This window comes from Dioscorea cayenensis, chromosome 1, assembly GCF_009730915.1.
Source record: "Dioscorea cayenensis subsp. rotundata cultivar TDr96_F1 chromosome 1, TDr96_F1_v2_PseudoChromosome.rev07_lg8_w22 25.fasta, whole genome shotgun sequence".
In the NCBI taxonomy this organism is placed as follows: Eukaryota; Viridiplantae; Streptophyta; class Magnoliopsida; order Dioscoreales; family Dioscoreaceae; genus Dioscorea; species Dioscorea cayenensis.
Genome location: NC_052471.1, coordinates 4,116,901 through 4,135,898, shown reverse-complemented (window position 1 = coordinate 4,135,898; position 18,998 = coordinate 4,116,901). Strand labels below are relative to the sequence as shown.

General features: G+C 35.3%; 4 protein-coding genes across 4 annotated transcripts; 3 read left to right on the top strand and 1 right to left on the bottom strand.

Annotated features, from left to right (window-relative positions):
- The first annotated feature begins 113 nt into the window (after window positions 1-113).
- On the top strand, window positions 114-4,420 carry LOC120260531 (delta(24)-sterol reductase-like). The gene is made up of 3 exons (XM_039268023.1): window positions 114-223; window positions 2,404-3,659; window positions 3,745-4,420. Exons 2-3 carry the CDS (start codon window positions 2,421-2,423, stop codon window positions 4,186-4,188), a joined length of 1,683 nt encoding a protein of 560 aa, XP_039123957.1. The 5' UTR covers window positions 114-223; window positions 2,404-2,420; the 3' UTR covers window positions 4,189-4,420.
- A 1,145-nt stretch (window positions 4,421-5,565) lies between these two features.
- Window positions 5,566-8,791, top strand: LOC120280543 (anamorsin homolog). The gene is made up of 8 exons (XM_039287440.1): window positions 5,566-5,637; window positions 5,766-5,919; window positions 7,508-7,674; window positions 7,749-7,856; window positions 7,937-8,090; window positions 8,183-8,319; window positions 8,404-8,478; window positions 8,554-8,791. The coding sequence occupies exons 1-8, from the start codon at window positions 5,566-5,568 to the stop codon at window positions 8,590-8,592; spliced, it is 906 nt and encodes a 301-aa protein (XP_039143374.1). The 3' UTR covers window positions 8,593-8,791.
- On the bottom strand, window positions 8,642-12,149 carry LOC120260059 (protein COFACTOR ASSEMBLY OF COMPLEX C SUBUNIT B CCB3, chloroplastic). The gene is made up of 2 exons (XM_039267505.1): window positions 12,017-12,149; window positions 8,642-9,225 (listed from the first exon to the last, which is right to left on the bottom strand). Exons 1-2 carry the CDS (start codon window positions 12,137-12,139, stop codon window positions 8,704-8,706), a joined length of 645 nt encoding a protein of 214 aa, XP_039123439.1. The 5' UTR covers window positions 12,140-12,149; the 3' UTR covers window positions 8,642-8,703.
- Window positions 12,150-13,634: 1,485 nt separating this feature from the next.
- On the top strand, window positions 13,635-17,058 carry LOC120260065 (protein S-acyltransferase 11-like). The gene is made up of 4 exons (XM_039267512.1): window positions 13,635-13,775; window positions 14,239-14,473; window positions 14,654-14,952; window positions 16,562-17,058. Exons 1-4 carry the CDS (start codon window positions 13,755-13,757, stop codon window positions 17,054-17,056), a joined length of 1,050 nt encoding a protein of 349 aa, XP_039123446.1. The 5' UTR covers window positions 13,635-13,754; the 3' UTR covers window positions 17,057-17,058.
- Window positions 17,059-18,998: the final 1,940 nt, after the last annotated feature.

Below are 18,998 nucleotides of genomic sequence, written 5' to 3'. Positions count from 1 at the left end.
TCTAAAAAATGTTTGAATTTTTTTAAAAAATACAACTAAAAGTGACATTGAAGGACTTCATTATAATTTTAAAATATAAAGGGCCTTTTCGAATATTGTCAAATCTCTTTTTTTTAAACCTCTCAAAGGTTCTCTTCCACCCTTTTCAGATTCCGAGTTCGGTCACCGCTCACCGGTGAGCTTACCGACGACGACGACGACGAGCTTTCACTCCTTCACTGAGGTATTGCTTCCACGCTAATGGCGTCTTTTGGAAACCCTAGGGTTTCGATTTGTTCCCTTTTTTTAATGAAGAAATGCTTTGGTTTCATCGAAACTCTGAATATAGTATGAATTTGTTTATAAAAAATTCGGGTTTCACGTGGTTCCCAACAAAGCTTTGATCCCATCTTGCATCTTGCTTTCGATTTGTATAAGAATCGATGGTTTGCTTTTGTTTTTGATCTGCCTTTCTGTTTTGAAGCCTTTTGAGGCTTCCCCTCGTCGGATCCGGGCTGCTTTTCTGGGAGGTAATAGGGATTTGAGATTTTTTTCTTTTTTTCTTTTCCTTGATGATTTCCCTATTTTTTTGGATTGTGATTTGGTTCTAAAATTTGTATATTTGGATCTTTATTTTGGGGGTTTATAAGTTTGGGGAACAATGTGAGATTAAGTGGATCTGTGAAAAAGAGAAAGTTGATTTTTTTTTTTTTTTCTCTATTTTTGTTTGCATTTTTCACTAAGATTTCTTTTTCGAATGTTGGTTTTCTTCAGTTCAGTGTTTGGCTTAAATCTCGTGCTCTGGTTTTATTAGCGATTATTTTGCTTGATTTACTTGTTGTATTGAAGTTTAAATCTGTGCATGTTTTTTTACTGTTATTTATGTTAAAAATTGCGTTCCTTTAGTTTTTGGTGAGAACTAAACCACTTTTTGAGTGTTTGGTTTAGTCACTCTCTTAGTACTTGATTGTTGCTTCATATACTTTCTTTCCTGATGTTTGGTCGGATGAAAGGCGGCGAGTTTGTTTACTTTATATGAGAAATAGATGCTTCGTTTAGTGGTCAATGGATGAGTGTGATTCTTAGATTTGTAGAGAATCTAGAGATGGAAGAAAGGACTGAGTCCTTGCTCTCTAAAGTTGAGATTTTTAGGAGTTCAGTAACTTCAGTTTTTTTGTTGGCAAAATTTAAGGTGATGGTGAATAAATGGGATAAATGAGGTGGTGACTGCTCTGGTGATGGGGAAGGTGACTCTTGAGTCAACCGAAGAAGAAAACTTGAGATTAAGAAGAGATAAGGAGTGTGTTTTAGATTTTAGGGTTAACTTTTTTTTTTACTTAAACCCTTATAAAGTTAAAGTTGAAAAGTTACCTCTTTCTTTTCTCTTTATATATATATATATCTAAACCTATAATAAAGTAAAATTGACAAGAAAATGCTTGTACAAATTACAATTGTATGATAATTACTTGTGCTTTATGTGTAATCTATCCTTATCGAATCTTATTGAAAGAGTTGGGTATGTTCAAGCTTGGCTTGCTTATAATCAAACAAGCTTGACTGAGATCAGACACGAGTTGGATGTGGGCTCAAGATGAACAACTTGGGTCCTTAGACAGTCCTGAATATTTGCCATGTTCTATAGGTCAGAAATCAGTAATAATTATTTTTATGTTTGATTTTCTGCTCTTCACATTGGTCCATATGCTAAGGCTGGCCCAGCTTGTGATTCCTTCTGTACCTTCTGTTTTTCAAAATCTTATAAATGCATTTAATTGTTCTGTCGGGCTAAAATTATAGCTGTATCCTGACGCTGAAGCCCTCATGGACCTGAAATAGAACATGTGATTATTTTTATAATACCTCCAACGCTTAGAAGTATCAAGGACCCTCATGATCTTTATTATATTTGAATACAGCATGGTACCATTTGTTGTAAGTATGTCCTCAATGAAGGGCATGAAAAAAAATATATGCCTGTATCTTTGTTTTGTTTTATGTTGCGTGTGATACACAGTGTCCTGCTTTGATTCTTCCAAAGTGTTTTTCTCTCTAGACCAGAGTCTTGTGTTCCCCTAGAAAAAAATGGAAGATCCCTCAGATTAGTTTTAACTGTTATGATTCTCTCAAAGTTCTAACTTGGCCTTGTGCACTTCTATTTGTTGGTCCCTACTTTGGCTTTATGGATTCACTATAGACTTTCTTAATTATGTATATGTGAATGATTGAATTTCTTTATTGATAATTTGTGGGTGCTTTAACTAAGTTTCTGAAAATGAATTTACTGTCTTCAGTGTGAAAATATTTGAGTTGTCTTAAACTAGAAGATCGAGTTTCTTTCTAGAACTGTTCATCAATATTCGCGCAATTTGAACTATTAGCATGTGCATAAAGCTATTTCTTTGTTTTTTTTTTCTTTATCAGAACATTTGATTTATGCCATGTCGGATCTTTACACTCCTCTCCGCCCCAAAAGAAAGAAGGTGTTGGTTGATTACCTGGTCCAGTTTCGATGGATAGTTGTTATCTTTGTTGTCCTTCCCATCTCATTCACTGTATACTTATTGTTATATCTTGGCGACATGAGATCTGAAATGAAATCATTCAAGCGTCGCCAAAAGGAACATGATGAGAATGTCAAGAAGGTTGTTAATCGTCTTAAACAAAGGAACCCAAAGAAAGATGGACTTGTTTGCACTGCAAGGAAACCATATATTGCCGTTGGCATGCGCAATGTTGATTACAAGCGTGCTAGACATTTTGAGGTTGATCTTGCGGCATTCAGAAATATTCTTGAGATTGACAAAGAGAGAATGATTGCGAAGGTTGAGCCTCTTGTTAATATGGGCCAGATCAGCAGGGCAACAGTGCCAATGAATCTCTCCTTAGCTGTTGTTGCAGAACTCGATGATCTCACAGTTGGTGGTCTCATCAATGGCTATGGAATCGAAGGAAGCTCGCATATTTATGGCCTTTTTGCAGACACTGTGGTCGCATTGGAACTCGTGCTTGCAGATGGTCGTGTTGTTAGAGCTACAAAGGATAATGAATATTCTGATCTTTTCTATGCTGTGCCCTGGTCACAAGGAACCATTGGGCTTCTAGTTTCTGCGGAGATCAAGCTTATACCAATCAAGGAGTACATGAAGTTGACTTACAAGCCGGTGAGGGGAAACTTGAAGGAGCTTGCACAGGCGTATGCTGATTCTTTCGCACCTAGAGATGGTGACCCAGCGAAAATTCCTGATTTCGTTGAAGCAATGATCTATACTCCGACTGAGGGGGTGATGATGACCGGGAAATATGCTTCCAAGGAGGAAGCCAAGCAAAAGGGTAATGTCATCAATGAAGTTGGATGGTGGTTTAAAACCTGGTTTTACCAGCATTGCCAGACTGCACTTACAAGGGGTGAGTTCGTGGAATACATTCCCACACGGCAATACTACCACAGGCACACAAGGTCCATGTACTGGGAAGGTAAGCTCATTCTGCCATTCGGTGACCAGTGGTGGTTCCGGTGGACCATGGGGTGGTTGATGCCTCCGAAGGTCTCACTGCTCAAGGCCACTCAGGGTGAAGGTATCCGAAACTATTACCATGATATGCATGTGATTCAGGATTTGTTGGTTCCTCTTTACAAAGTCGGCGATTCACTCGAGTTTGTTCATAGGGAAATGGAGGTACGCCGTCTTCCGTGTCTTGAAATACCTGCTTTCCATGATGTTGATGGTGATTAAGTTTTTCATTTGTTCTTGTCCTCTTCAGGTGTACCCCATCTGGCTTTGCCCGCATCGCCTCTACAAGCTCCCTGTGAAAACAATGATTTACCCAGAGCCAGGATTCGAACTACACCGTCGCCAAGGTGACACAAACAATGCTCAAATGTTCACTGACATTGGGGTGTACTATGCCCCAGGCCCTGTCTTGAGGGGCGAAGAATTCAATGGCTCTGAAGCCGTTCGTCGGCTTGAGGAGTTCTTGATCCAAAACCATGGGTTCCAGCCACAGTACGCTGTCTCTGAACTCACTGAAAAGAACTTCTGGCGAATGTTCGACGGAGAACTCTACGACAATTGCCGCCACAAGTACGGTGCCGTTGGTACATTCATGAGTGTGTACTATAAGTCAAAGAAAGGAAAGAAGACTGAGAAGGAGGTGCAAGAGGCCGAGCAGGCGATAGCGGAACAAGCCTATGCAGAAGATAACTAGTTGACCGGAGAGATCGCCGGAGGAGAGCATGGTTGAAGTCTTCATCCTAGTTTTAGTTCTTGTTAGTGGTTTTTAAATCTCTTTGCTAGTTGTGGAGATTGAGGATGTGCTTGATGTCTATTGAATGTTTTATGTTTCCTAAATTTGTTCTGTCAACTTGACTGTAACTCTCTCTGGATGCTTGTTTGTGCTAATTTCATCTTATCTGGTTGTGTTTAGGTCTTTTTGCAAATATATCTCTGTAAATGTTTATAATTGTGCATATTTCTTAATCGTAGTCGTGTCTCAGGCCTCTTAAAAAAATTGATGGTTTACATCCGTAGTTATATATGTAAATCAGTGTTGTTAAGTACATGTTTAAATATGTGAAACTGAAATACAGCACAGCATAATTTTTTCCCCATTTGTTTTTATTTTTACAAATAATGAAAGAATATATCATAAAAAAACAAATAATTAAGTACAACATGATTTTATAAGTAATTTATATAAAAAATTTATAGGCCAAACATTTTATACACAAAAAAACAAAAACAAAAAAATAAAAACAAAAACTCTTATGGATTTTGTGTTGTCCATATAATTATAATTCAACCTCTTCTTTTGGATTTAGTGTTATCCGTATAATTGTAATTCAACCTCTTATATTGTGTTGTATTATTTGTGTGGTTATCACATGCGATTTAAACCAAACTCATGCAATATAAAAACATAAATGTATTAAGATATTAACATATTATTAAGGTATTAACACTACATTTCTGTTCTAATTTTCGATAAATGATGTGCTTGTCATTTTATTTATAAGTATATATATAGAGGACTAATAATTTGGAAACATCTTTAGATTTGAAACTTATAAAAATCTACAATAATAGCTGTTGGTTGGTAATCATTTTATGTAATCATCATACAAAACATGTTTTACAGTATTAATAATTAATAATAAAAATATACAGTACTTAAATGGCTACAAGTAAAACGTCCTTAAAAAACAATAATATAGGAGTCCTAGATTACCATATCTCTTTCACAGCTAATATATAGTATATACATTAGATAGAACCCCATGCATCACTTTCACAGCTAACCGTTTGGACTCATCACTTAACCTTTTGTGCTGACGTGGCTGTCCCTAATTAGCTCAGCACGTGCGCGTTCGCTCCCCTCGGCTTTCCACGCTGGTGCGCAGGCGGATCTCCCGCCATCCACGAGTCCCAAAGTCCACGTGTCTCACTCCCATGCCATCCAACTCAGCACAAAATCCCATTTATCTCCACCGTTCATAAACTTCACTCCAACCTTCTCTCAATCCTCACCATTCATTCTTTGAAAGCTCTCTCTCTCCTCGTGCCTATAAATACACACACATCAACCATGGCGAAAAGGGAGTGGGTGGTGGTCTTGCTCACGGGTTCACTGAAAACCCTAACGAGGGTTCGTAAAATGGTGAGTGTCCTTCGATCTGTGCCTTCTTCTCAATAATCTTTGTTGATTTCTAGCTCTGATTGTGATTTGGGGGTTTGAATCTGAGCATTGAGCATTTAATTGATTGAGGGTTTTTGGGATTTTTGTAGGAGTTTGGTACTGTGAATGCAAGGATCATCGTGGTCACGGATTTCATCGCTGTTCCTGTTCGTGTGGTTCTCGCTGCTGTGAGTGATCTTGGGCCTATCGTCTCCGATGATGATGTTGATGATGCGCTCGTTGTCACTCAAGCCTGTGTTCACCGTGAGCCTTTTTGGATCTTTCGGATTAATTTTTTTCTTTTATTGGTCACTAAGTTTTGAATTTATTATTTTTTATTTCTGGTTACTAAGTTTTAATTTTTATCATAAAAATTACTTAAGTTTGTTTTTATTTCACCGGAAAAAAACATAGTTAGCACAGCTCACCATGTCCTCAACCTGAGATGGAGCCTCCATGTCAACCAGTCTGTCCATGTCAGCAAAATTGGTAAGCGTTTTGATACTAAATGAAAACTTAGTGACCCAAATGAAATGACAAAATATATTTCCATAACAAATTTAAGTGTGAAATATTATTTAACAACTTATATTATTTCATTTCGGTCACTAAATTTTCATTTAGTATCAAAACGGTTACCAACTCTGCTGACTGTTGATGTGTATAAGTCTGCTGACGTAGACAGAATGACTGACGTGGAGGCTCCATCTCAGACTGAGGACGTGGCTGTATTTTTTCCAGCATCCACATAAGTAGCATGGATATGGTCACTCGCTGGTAATCTTCCGGTGAAACGAAATCAAACTTGAGTAACCTTTACAATGCAAATTAAAACTTGGCAACCTGAAAGAAATAAATTCAAAACTTAGTGCCCTATAAAAAAAAAAAAAATTAATCCTTCATCTCATCTGTGTTCTTCCTTGTTTCTTTTTTTTCCCCTAAATTTGTTTGATTATTAATGAATGGAATTCTTGTGGTTTATCTCACTTTAGAATGGAAAAATAATTGGATAATTTTAGGAAATAATCCAATGTTATTATTTGACTATTTAAATAAAAAAAGGCATTTTAATTGTATATTTAAATTATATATATAGCATGTCATCTAGGAAATCTCTCGATTTGACATCACACGATGTATCAATTTATATACAATATTAAATAGTATTAAAAATTGTTAAAACATAGTAAAATTGTTAAGTCATGATCAAACAACTACAATCAAACCTATTTAGATTTTTAAAAAACAAGTACGTACTTAAAAAACGTTTGAATTTTTTAGATATATGCACTTTATGATTTTTTTTTAAATGTTTTTTTAAAACCTCTAATTAGAGAGGGGTTTTTTCTTATTGTAGATTAAATGATGTATAATAAATTTTATGTTTTTCAAAATGTAGTTTTTTTTAAAAAAACTTTCAATTTTTTAGTTGGGAAAGAAATAAAATATTATTATTATTATTATTATTATTATTATTATTATTATTATTTTATATATATATATATATATATATATAGGGTAACCCAAAAATAAATATTCAATGAGATAGACGAGCCCTTTAAAATGAGTGGTTTGAGGACAAGCATTCAAATTTATTTTATTTTATTTTTTAATTAATTTGGCCTCTACCTTGAAGAATTGATCACAACAATATTCAATATGCAATAATGTTGTATTTCATGTCACTGAAATCATACTCCAAATGCATAATGTATATCCATTGATTCATAGTGAACTACGCATGGTAATCTTATTATTGTATTTAGTATACCTCACTCTTGTTTGGCAGAAACTCCTTGAATGTTTGGAGAAAGTACAAGATAGGATTGAAACTAAATTGGTATCCTTACAGGTGGGAAGCTGCCGGTTGAGTCTTCGTCAAAGGATATTGTTGTCTCAATATCAAAAACACCAGAGCTCATTAGAAATCAATGGCTTGAAGAAATCGGTCGAGTGTCGAAACCCGGTGGGAAAATTCTCATCCAGGCTTACTTCCCAATTAATGACAAATTTTCCGAGGTAATGATAAAGCAATGCTGTTTGTTTGCTGCAAACTTATTCAGATGATTGCTCAATAGTCAGTGTAACTGCAGTTGAAATCACAACTAGAGCGGGCAGCAACCATGGCAGGATTTCTGGAGTTTCAAGCTTTGCATGATGCAAAAGATTTCTTTTCAGTAGAAGGTTACCGATCCTTCACGGTGCGAATTTTTTGAATGTATCTAATTGAATTGTATTCTTTGAGGACACATAGTTTCTCATACTTTTGCTGCATTTGCAGATCAAGTGTGAGAAGGCTGCTTGGAATGTCGGGGCATCATTCGACATCAAGAAAGCATTTACTGGTAAGATTCAAATTGACGAGGAATTGGATTTCATTGATGAAGATAGTCTGCTGACAGAGGAAGACCTGAAGAAACCTCAGTTACCACCTGGTGAGATTTAAGAACAGTAATAGCTTGTTGTAATGATCATCATTCTGTACTGTTGTGGCAATGTTCTTAATGCTTTGGAGTATTCAATGTAGTCGGAGATTGTGAAGTTGGGAGCACAAGGAAAGCATGCAAGAACTGCACTTGTGGTAGGGCTGAGGCCGAGAACAAAGTGGAGAAGTTGGGGCTAACTGCAGAGCAGATAAATAATCCCCAATCAGCATGTGGCAATGTGAGTTTCTCAATCTTCGAATCACACTGATAACTCTGACAGATAATCAAACAAACCATAATTCAATTCAAAACTCCATAACAGTGTGGCCTTGGTGATGCATTCCGGTGTGGGAGTTGCCTTTACAAAGGCCTTTCTCCATTCAAGCTTGGCGAAAAGGTATCACATCATTTTCGAGCATTTCTCCTCAATTGAATGTGAGTTGGATGACTTAATATGAATTATCAACTGCAGGTTTCTCTGGGAGGGGATTTCCTTGTAGCTGAAATTTGAGAGATGTTGGAATCCTTGTTTATTTTTTTGTTTGTCGGCGCGGATGATATTACAAAAACAAACTCACTTTTATATATCAATGAGCAGCAATGTTTTACATATGTTCATTTGCTAGGCTTGTTGTGATAGCAGAACTAACAATCCCTGTGGACCGACCAAAATCTCATTCAGAAAACTCACAAGGCCAAACCAAACCACAGGAGTAACATCGACACCACCGAGGGGAGGTATCAATTTCCTTGTGATTCTGAGAAATGGTTCTGTGGGTGCATACGCCAAAACATACGGGAATTTTCCAACAGGCAGCTTCGGGTACCATGACATAACTATTCTGAGAATGAATAGGAATCCAAATGCCGATAAGAAAGGGCCGGTAATACCAATTGCCACTTTTGCTGTTGCAGGGTCCAGGTCTGCTAGTACTAGTCTTTGAGTGAAATCAGAAGCAGCATCGAGAGAGAACTTCGGCAAATAAGTTGTTGTGAGGGTTTGCACTGATTCGAAGTCTAAAATTTTCCCGGGGTTAGGTGTTGCTGAAAGAGCAGAAGGGTTGACACCAAGAGAACATTGCACTCCAGCTTTGTATGTCAAGTGCCATCGCCGTTTAAAACCGGTTTGGGGAGTGATGAACCTCTGTTGAGCATGTTATGTTAGTAAATACTACATAAGAAAGAGAGTATTTCAGGTGAAATTTCCTAATAGCCCTTATGGTCTAAGACTGAAGCCCAGAATCAGCAGTGCAGGGAATAGCACAGGTTTACTTTACATAAAAGAAACAGGAAGAAAGTGCAAATGCCTTGCAATGCAGAGTCCAAAATCTACTACTATCTAGAACTATTAGTTAGTTTAATATGTCAATTACAATGTGTTAGTCTATTTTAACTAGTGACACTGTACATGACAGCACCCAAGAACTTAAAACTCATAGGATGAGAAACTTAGACTTATATATTCAAGCCCAAAATTACTATGATGTTTAAGTATTAAGTAGTCTAATGTATTTACTGCAATGCACTCTTTACCAACTTTTTGGCTCTTTTGTTGATGTAGGGAAGGAGAAAAGGGTTGATAGCAAAACAAAGAAGAAGATCAGCAATAAATTTGCAAGAGTAATGCTTTTCTTAATGGATCTCAATTGTAATGTTTGGCAATGAGAGAAGTATAGGATTGCTCAATTTATAAACAACATGGTTTTGAGTTTGATCAGTAATACAGTTGAATTTTGGCTCAGTCAATTCACTATTGGAAACAACTTTTGATTGAACCACAATTTCAACATGAGGCATTGAAATACAAAATTTCTTCTCTGCAAACACCAACACATGAAGCAATGGGTGGCGATAAATTCCAGTCATAAAAAACTTGAGCTCGCTTTTGAGAAAACATCAGGTTAATGGCTCATTTGGTGAAGAGTAAGCATAATTAGTTTCTTTTCAGACAAATAATATATTTGGTGTGGCCACAGTAAGAGAGAAAGATGTGAAAAGTAGAATATCATGAATATATCTAGATCGAATTAAAGATTGCATTATCTTCTTAATTCATTTAAAATTTAGATGCATTCAATCTTTTCATGTACAACACTTAAACATAAACCATTTTAAGGCAATAATGCCATGTCTTCCGAAGCTAGTGGCTCTAAACCAATTTGTCAACACTGGAGATTCACAATCACAAATATATAGAACTTAATCTAAATAGCATCAATTTTCCTTATTTATTTCATCTACAAGATTCGAATTACTTCAAATTCTTTATTATGGTTAGAGGGCTAAAGATTTAATGAGGAAGCCATAACCATTTCGTACTTTTGATCCACTCCATGGTACATGTTTATGTCAATTAAAAACCCTTGGAATTCTCTTCATTTCTTCCCCAACTTCAAAATTAAAACCCATAATATGTAAGTTTAAAAATCTAAGTACAAGGCTTTTATAAATTTTCCATCATCTCAAAACCACCTTCCTATAAAACAACTTTCAAGATACTTAGAGATCACGCTTCATCAACTAAACAAGAAATGTTTCCCAAAATCCATTTCTTTGCAGTACATAGGACCTCTTACAACAATCAAAATTTTAGCTAAGAGGATGCATCAAATTTTGTACTGTCGATCTACTTAACTACCATCTTTTCCGCCCTCTAAACCCATCATGATTCTGAATTAAACTCTAGGACATGATACAACAAAAAGATAAGTATATTAAGGACCATTGCTTCCACGAATTTTCCATCATATCAAGACAATGTTGAAGATGCCTAAACACGAAATCATTGTACCAAAATCTGTTTCTTTGCAGGACATTGCATGTCTAACAGCCGTAAGAGATTTGATCACGAGAATGCACACACTTCATTCTATTGATCTAACCCTTAACCATTTTTATGATGTTAATGCCAACTAAACCCATAGGTCCTTTTCTCGTCATTTCTTTTTCAACATCAGAATCAAACCTTGGAAGTCTTGTTATTGTTTTGTACTAGTTCTTTATGTAAAAGACTTTAACTAGTTATGATATTTAACTTGTGTTATTATATGATTTTGATTGTATTCAAAATTTGATTTACAAGATTTTATTTGCCCCCCTTATAAAAAATGTCTAGCTCCGCCACTACTTGGAACACCAGATAAAACCCAAAAAGCTACATGTATTAAGCACCATTGCTTCAACTGAAAACTACCTCAGTAATACCTAATGATGCTTCATCAACTACACAAGAAAACAATGTCCTGAAAACCATTTCTTTGAGAGATTTAGTTAGGAAGATGCAACCAATTGGTACCATTAATGTACTACCCTACCATCTTCATGCTCCCTAAACCAATCCCACTTCCCTTCATTTCTTCTCCAACTTCAAAATTATACCCTAGAATCCATAAAATAGAAGCTAAGAACATTCAAATAACATTGCTTCTATAAATTTACCATAATCTCAAAGCTACCTTTCTATAACAACTAAACAAGAGACACCTGCCTCAAAGAACATTTCTTTGCAAGACAACGGAACCCTCACAACCATTAGAGATTTAGTAGGTAGATGCACACACTTTGTGCTACTAAACTTGTCTTCATTTCTTCTTCAACTTCAAAATTGAACTAGTATAAAACACCATTAATTCTACAAAATTTCAATAATCTCAAAAGTAGCACCCTACAAAACCATTCCTTCAAAAGACATTGAAACTCTTCCCACCATTAAAGGCACAACCTTTTCAGTAGAACCAGGGCACTAGTAACCAGTAAGCACTTCAAATAACATTAAAAGAATGGAATAACCCAAAGATTGAGCATTAAAACTAGATCAAATTAGCAACAATTTCCAAAGCTAAAGCAACAACAAATGTAAGCACAACGACATGAAAACATAAAAATCAAGTAGGAAATTTGAGATATTTGAAAGAAAGGATAACGGAGGAGCTCACAGAGGTGCCATTGAGATGAAGAGGGTGGAAGATGGGGAGGGAGGAGCAAGAGAACGCCATGGATGGCCAAGTCTCCGGCGAGGAGAAGAGAACGAGTGGTGTAGGGTTTCGGTTGCTTCTCATGTGATCCGTATTACCGCCTTACTAACGGGTCGGATCCAAACCCTATACCCGATCCAATAACACAAAATGCTCTTTTTAAAAATAAAATAAAATAAATAATAATAACAATAATAGATATACATTAAAATCACTCATTTTAAAATGCGCTGTATTTTTTATGTTAAACATATATGGTGCAATAGAAACAAGTGAGGTTGATTGATCTATGTTTTTCTTCGGTGGCAAATTCTAATTCTATTAAATTCGAAATTTCTGGTTTTCAGTGAATATAACTATGCATTGTAAAAATTGAGGATGCTTTCGGGTTGTGCAATTGTGATTCAAGAAAAAGAAGATGAATAAATGTGGACAAGTCATGTTAGGTGTGTGTTAAGATAAAGAGTTAATACTTCATATCATTTGTGGCTTCGTCTATGTGTGAGTTGAGATTTGAATTTATTTCATCTATAAAAACACTTACACCCTATGGATGAGATTTTTGTGTCAATAAACCAAGAAATTATTGGTTAAATTTGAAACTTTTCTTTCATTATTAAGTATGAGTTATTCAACATGTCAAATCAAGTTTAGACAAAAAAGGTGAATGGGACAAATTGATAAATATATAGATGAAGAAAATAATATGTTAAATAAGATTCACTCGGAGTTGAAGGAATTACCAAGTCTGTGGAAATAAAAAGCCATTTAAGGAAAAGTTGCAAGTTTAAACTAATAAACCGGAAGAGATCCAAATATGATTTGTTTGATAATGAATCTTTATCAAATAATTTCTTCTGAAAGCATCACAGAAGGCAATTTGTAAGGAGGTGGACTTGCAGTGTTGTAAGTGTAGCTAGTGTAATGCTCATTAAGCTTCTCACATCTGTCTCAAAAATATATTAAAATGTAACAATTTTATCATAATACTCATAATTTTTTTAATTAAATTACTCATCTTAAAACAAAGTGTAAAAAATCCAATGGTGAACTATATGAACTTACCTAATACATTTCATTTAAGTTTTCTCCATTGACCATTCATCATAAGAGGATGAGGGAGTTTTTGTCTGGGAATTCCTATGTGAGAGTATGATCAATCAGTGGTTTTTCTATGAATTAATGAAAAAAAAAGCCACAAAGAGGTTTCAAATAATAATTATTTTTTTTGTTTTTTACAAATAGGTAACAAGACGCTTCTCATTTAAAAAACTATAGATATGTACAAGTATGAAATTAATACATCAACACTACTATGACCTCACATCCTGTGAAATTTGAGATTTGATCTCAAATACTCTCAGTAACAAAGACCCTATGCAAAAGACATGATATTAATAGGGCAAGAGGTAGTTGATATGTTTCAAACAAACCAAGGTGGTAATTAGTAAATAAGTGGTTTACTATGAAATTTAAAATTACCAAGGGGTAACTAGCAAATAAAGGGATTTACTATGAAATTTAAAATTATCAAGGGGTAATTAGCAAATAAGTCAAAAGAAAACAATGAAGAAGAAGAGGACCGACACCGGACGAAAACATCGTTTTTTTTCATCTTGTTTTCACCTTTCCCGCATCTCAAGCAAACCCCCAAAACCCTCAACTCCTCGATCCCTTCCCCTTCTCCGTTCATTCTCCGATGGATGAAGAGGCTCCCGAGGTGTTCACTTCTCCATATTTTTCATAATCTTCATGATCTTTTTATTGGTTGTTTTTCATTTCAATTCGGTAAAGAATTCAAGATCAAGTCTTTTCTGTTTACCTTCTTGTTTTTGAATTTGATATGGTGGTGTTGTGTGATGGAACTCAGCTTTTGATTGGATTTGAATTTTAGTTAATATTTGTGATTTGAAGTATATGAATCAAACTCATGCATGCACTTTTTTTTAATGGAATTGAGTAAAAATTGTGAGAATAATTAGATTTATTTACATTTGAAATTCAAGATTGTGCCTTTTCTGTTTGCCTTCCTTTCTTTGATGCTGATATGTTGGTCTTGTGCTCTGAAAGTAAAATTTGAATTGGTTGTTAGTGGATATGGACTTATTTGGAGTGAAAAAATGGTGAGGATTTGAATTTGTGGTAGTAGTTTTGACTTGTCTTAGATGCCTGATTGAATGCAGGAAGAGCATTGTAATAAATCTGTGATAGAGGATTTTGAGACAGCTTGCTGGGGATGTGGTTTACGCCTTCATCTTGCATCTTATGCACCGGTCTTCAAGTGTGGATGGTGTGGAGCAATAACGGATCAAAACCAATCTGTGAGAAAGCCTGATAGTGTTTGCTTTTCCTGGTGGAGGTGTTTGCGGGATGGGTTCTTTGTTGGTCTTCTTTTTCTCTTTATAATCTTTGTGATATGTGAGTTGTGAAACTGGTCTCTGCCTTGGCTTTTTTTTTTTTTTAATTTGCATTTACTAATTGTAATTGGGGATGCTGCTAACTGTAGTTTCTTTTTTTTTTCACATCCATAAATGTTATCAAAATTGTTTTCCCCAGCTGTTTATAATTATAATGCATGCTACTGTTTTACAATTGCAGGTGCTGGTGTTTGGGCAGTATACCCAGTTATCTTTTCAGTTAGCTACTTTTGTGGTGTATTCCATTGCACACTAACAGCTATATTGTCTATTATCACCATTTTGAGCTTCTACTTGGCGGCATTCCGGCCAGCTGGTACACAAGCAAATGTCCAATGGGGTAGCTATCCAGTTGTTGGAAAGGGTAGTCTTGAAAACTACACCTTTTGCTTGTATTGTGGCAGGCCAAAATCTCCGAGATCACACCACTGTCGTTCTTGCAAAATTTGTGTATTAGACATGGATCATCATTGTCCATTTGTAAGTTCATCACTCCACGAGTGTGCTTTTTTTCTGGCATTTGGGATTTGTCTTTTTCTTGTTCATATTATTTATTTTTATTGACATGAACTTTGGTATTAGGATGACTTATTCCATATCACTAGTGGATACGAAGCTTTTGTGATGCTAATGCTTTTATTGATACAGATTGAAAACCTAAATTCCAATTCTGTCTTTTTATGATTTGATGCATTGATTTTGTAGGAAGTGCATTCAACCCTATTTTTTTCCCCCATCATCCACTTAGATCAAGGATGTACTTGATAAACTCTGCAGGTTTTTGAGGACTTATAAAGATAGATGGTACAAAAATTGAACAGAAGGATAAGGTCAAATTTGAAACCACCTGTTTGTTTAGTTAAGAGAGGTTGGCCTTGGCGCAATTTAAAGTTGTTCTGTCCCTACTAAGTGTCTTAGGATCTAAGTGAGAAGCTAATCTCTTCAAAACTGGGGTATTGACTTAGGCAATGCAGAAAGGTACAAGTATAGTTTGAGAGCTGTTGTAATTGGAATTAGGCAATAAAACTTGGCCTCAAATAGTCAAAGAATCTCATAATGGTCTTACATTATTGAAGTCCTCATGGAAATTTGACTTCTTTTGATTGAATAGGACTTGCTACTGCAATTATTGGGATTGAGCACTTCTCCATTTTCCCAAGTAAATGTAAACATTTTTGTATTTAAATTTGAAAAGTTTTAGGATTTACGTCACGATTGGTTGAGTTTACTGTAATCTTAATGTGATTATGATCTGACAAGCACTTGATTTAAATTCTGTTGTTGCTTAACTCTGTAAGAGTGTAGTAGTTGTATGTCACTCTGTTAATATTATATTGTAAATACTTTTTGTGTTGGCTAGATAAGTTCTTCTTTGTAGTGCTAAATTTTGTAGTTGTTAAGTTTGGCAAAATTGTTGTTCACACAACTTTTGTGCTAGGCGGGCTGATTTATTTTGTTTCTAATTTCTTTCTAGGGCCATAATCATAATTGGAAACCTCTCTTATCCTGATAACAAGCTAGCTGGAGTTTTCCTTATCTTTTTTGAGAAAAATGGATAATTTTCTGATTATCGTATTGGTTGAATGATCTCATTTTATTATCTAAGTTCTTTATTTTTTTTATTTTTTATTTTTTGCATTATTAGGAAAGAGTTCAAAAGGCCTTGATAGTTTATGATGAAATGGTTAAAAGAAGTGCCCTGTTTAGATGATCCAGCCTCAACAAGGCTTAATCATGAAGAGACTGAGCCTTGTCATGTTAGTTGTGCAGTGAGAATTTTTAGAATGGGTGTTCTTAAATCCTTAGCCAGTCATATAAGTTCTTGTGCATCCATATCTCAGTTGCTGAGTGATACATTGATAACTCATATCTCTGTGAACTTTGCCTTAGTTGTCTTGCTCATGAAGCATAGTTTATATTGTCATTTGTTTATATGTTAACCATGTCTAAGATTGTGAATGCCTTGGATTTATTCATGCATCTATAAGCGCAAGAAACTTGTTTAATAAATCTAATAGAGAAGAATTTAATAGTTAATGTTTCCATAAGATTATAGTGAAAATATTCCACATGTTCTATTTCTTTGCAGATAGGCAACTGTGTTGGAGCAGCAAATCACCGATCTTTCATTGCATTTCTTATATCTGTTGTAATCAGTTGCACTTATGTGGCTGCTATGTCAATCTACGCGGGTTATCATGTCTGGCCTCCTTTGGAGTACAAATATCTCACCTCGAGTAGATCAAGTAGTCTGGGTGCTATTGGGACAATGAAGCTCATCGCTGCTGCTTTAGCTGATTCTACATTGCTTTTGTCAGCAAGAGGCCTTGTTCTTATCTACCTGGCATTTGCAAGCTTGTCTGTTGAAATTGGTATCAGTGTGTTGTTGATGCAGCAGCTCGTATTCATTTACAAAGGAAACACATATATCAATAGCTTAAGCTCAGAAAATGATGGGAATGAAGAGAGGGGTTGCCATAATTTGCTTCGCTTTTTTGGTTGCCCTTATTCAGTGTTCAAGTTCCTACTAGGTTCTGCAAATGCTGTGAAGTTGCAACAAAGATTGAGCTCCAAGCTCTTGTAAAGGTACTTATTTTGAACCATCCCTTCAAAGTATAAAACATCCACTTTTGTGGTGGTTGTTTGTTATCATAATGTTTAGGTCAGGCTGGTAATGCCTTTTGGCCGTTAGCATTTAGATACACTCAGAAAATGGTTGACTCTTAGTCAAATTGACTTTCTATTCTATTAATCTTTGATCCCTTTTTTTTCAGATATCCATCTGCATATTTGTGGATTTCCAAAAAATGTACATATTCTTTAAAGAACAACACATCTGTCTGGCCATATCAGAGGCATCGTTTTGTGACACTGATTCGCATGCATGGTGATTAGAACTGCCCGGGCATTGGTTACCTTTTCTTCACATGTTTTACCTTGCCAGAGTTCTTAGCTTTACTTTACTGCCCTGAAAATTCACGCATCATGAGTTTCTACTTCTGTAGAAATTTAGATTAACCCCTCTAAAAATCACTAAACTGAGATGCTCTTACTCTTTAACTGCTGGTACATTAATTCCTCTCCAAATTTTTCTTTACGATGACACATTTGACTTCCTGCACTGTGGAAATGCATGTCACGTGGTTTCCTACTTTTCTGGAAATTTTATATTTTCTGCTATAGAGTCATAATTTAAATCGGTCGCTTTCGTTCTGTATTCTACCTTCCCTTTGCTGTAGTTATTCAGATTATTTCAGCTCTTTTGACAAACAACCAATGGTTTTTTTGTGATAATGGACAGCTATAGTTGAATCTCCGTGGTTTCTTTTCAACAGTTATATAATCACATCAAACTTTTATCATTGTTCTCATGTTGAAATGAAAGTAATGCTTCTGATCAGAAGATGAGCTAGTTCTTTCCTATGGTCAGTGAAATCTAGTTGTTGGCTGAAAATTGCTTTAATTATGTGCCATTGTAGCCATCATTAAATTCATTTTTGTTTTTTATGAATTGTTGAAAATTTTTAAAGGACATTGTGTCTTCACTCCGATTAACTATGATATGGAGCTTCACTAAAATTTCTGTTATTTCATTCTGACATTTGTGAAGTTCCCTTTCTTTTGGCCATTGTTTATTTTGAACCTGTGCTTGTGCATGTTAGAGCACTTGCTGAAGGTGCATGGGAACACTGTTGATAGTCAATTAATTTTATATTAGGTAATTTAATCTTTAGCTATTGTATCAAGCTGGAGAGCATTATTTTATAATTTGAAATTGTTCTATCCTGAAAAAGATAACAATCATAAGTTTATAGTGTTATTGTCAAATTTGAAGCACCGTCGTCAGCTTAAAAGGGACTATACGGTCAATGACAAAATATTTGCCACATTTATTTAATTGATGATTTTTGTCTGCATCCAAATTCCCGGTGGAAAATGCTTTGGGAACTAAAAATTTTAAGGCAGAAAAAAGTAAAAATTTCATTTCCCCAACGACAAGAAAAGAATATTCTTTACAGTTAGGCCTTGAATTGCATCCTGAGGGAGGATATGGAATATCAAATTCCCTTGTTTATTTGATTTTCTTGCCTATTTTTAATCAGTTTGGTTTCATTAGAAGGACTATGGTTCTCAAAGATTCTTAATTCAGAATACATTTTAGAGCTAGAGGTCCTTGAGGATTGACAATGCCAAGGAGTCTTTGATTAATATCTACAACCTTCACCAGTCCAAGTCATATGGCTATTCTAGAATGTGCAATTGTAATTTAAAAAATATGTATGTTTTGTTTATATTAGGACTGATATGATTGACTCTAAGCAAATTAATGGGCAAACCTTCCGCCAATCACATATTAATTCTTTTTGTTTGATGATAAACTAGTTCTTCATAATAAATAAACATGCTACAGACAAAGAGGTGGTGGTGGTTCATGCACTTATCATGAGTCAGATGTCCTCCATTATAGAATAAATTAAACTAATATGAGTGATTTTTGTATAAGATAATGGATAAATCCAAAAGCA

What these genes read in the sequence shown, in the direction of transcription:
- LOC120280543 (XM_039287440.1), top strand. Translation starts at nt 5,566, where the DNA reads ATGGCGAAAAGGGAGTGGGTGGTGGTCTTGCTCACGGGTTCACTGAAA. An exon ending in TAACGAGGGTTCGTAAAATG is followed by an intron (nt 5,638 to 5,765) that starts GTGAGTGTCCTT and finishes GGATTTTTGTAG; the next exon opens with GAGTTTGGTACTGTGAATGC. An exon ending in CCCAATCAGCATGTGGCAAT is followed by an intron (nt 8,320 to 8,403) that starts GTGAGTTTCTCA and finishes ACTCCATAACAG; the next exon opens with TGTGGCCTTGGTGATGCATT.
- LOC120260065 (XM_039267512.1), top strand. Translation starts at nt 13,755, where the DNA reads ATGGATGAAGAGGCTCCCGAG. An exon ending in CTTTATAATCTTTGTGATAT is followed by an intron (nt 14,474 to 14,653) that starts GTGAGTTGTGAA and finishes TTACAATTGCAG; the next exon opens with GTGCTGGTGTTTGGGCAGTA. An exon ending in TGGATCATCATTGTCCATTT is followed by an intron (nt 14,953 to 16,561) that starts GTAAGTTCATCA and finishes ATTTCTTTGCAG; the next exon opens with ATAGGCAACTGTGTTGGAGC.
- LOC120260059 (XM_039267505.1), bottom strand. Translation starts at nt 12,139, where the DNA reads ATGAGAAGCAACCGAAACCCTACACCACTCGTTCTCTTCTCCTCGCCG. An exon ending in TTCATCTCAATGGCACCTCT is followed by an intron (nt 9,226 to 12,016) that starts GTGAGCTCCTCC and finishes CATGCTCAACAG; the next exon opens with AGGTTCATCACTCCCCAAAC.
- LOC120260531 (XM_039268023.1), top strand. Translation starts at nt 2,421, where the DNA reads ATGTCGGATCTTTACACTCCTCTCCGCCCCAAAAGAAAGAAGGTGTTG. An exon ending in TTGTTCATAGGGAAATGGAG is followed by an intron (nt 3,660 to 3,744) that starts GTACGCCGTCTT and finishes TGTCCTCTTCAG; the next exon opens with GTGTACCCCATCTGGCTTTG.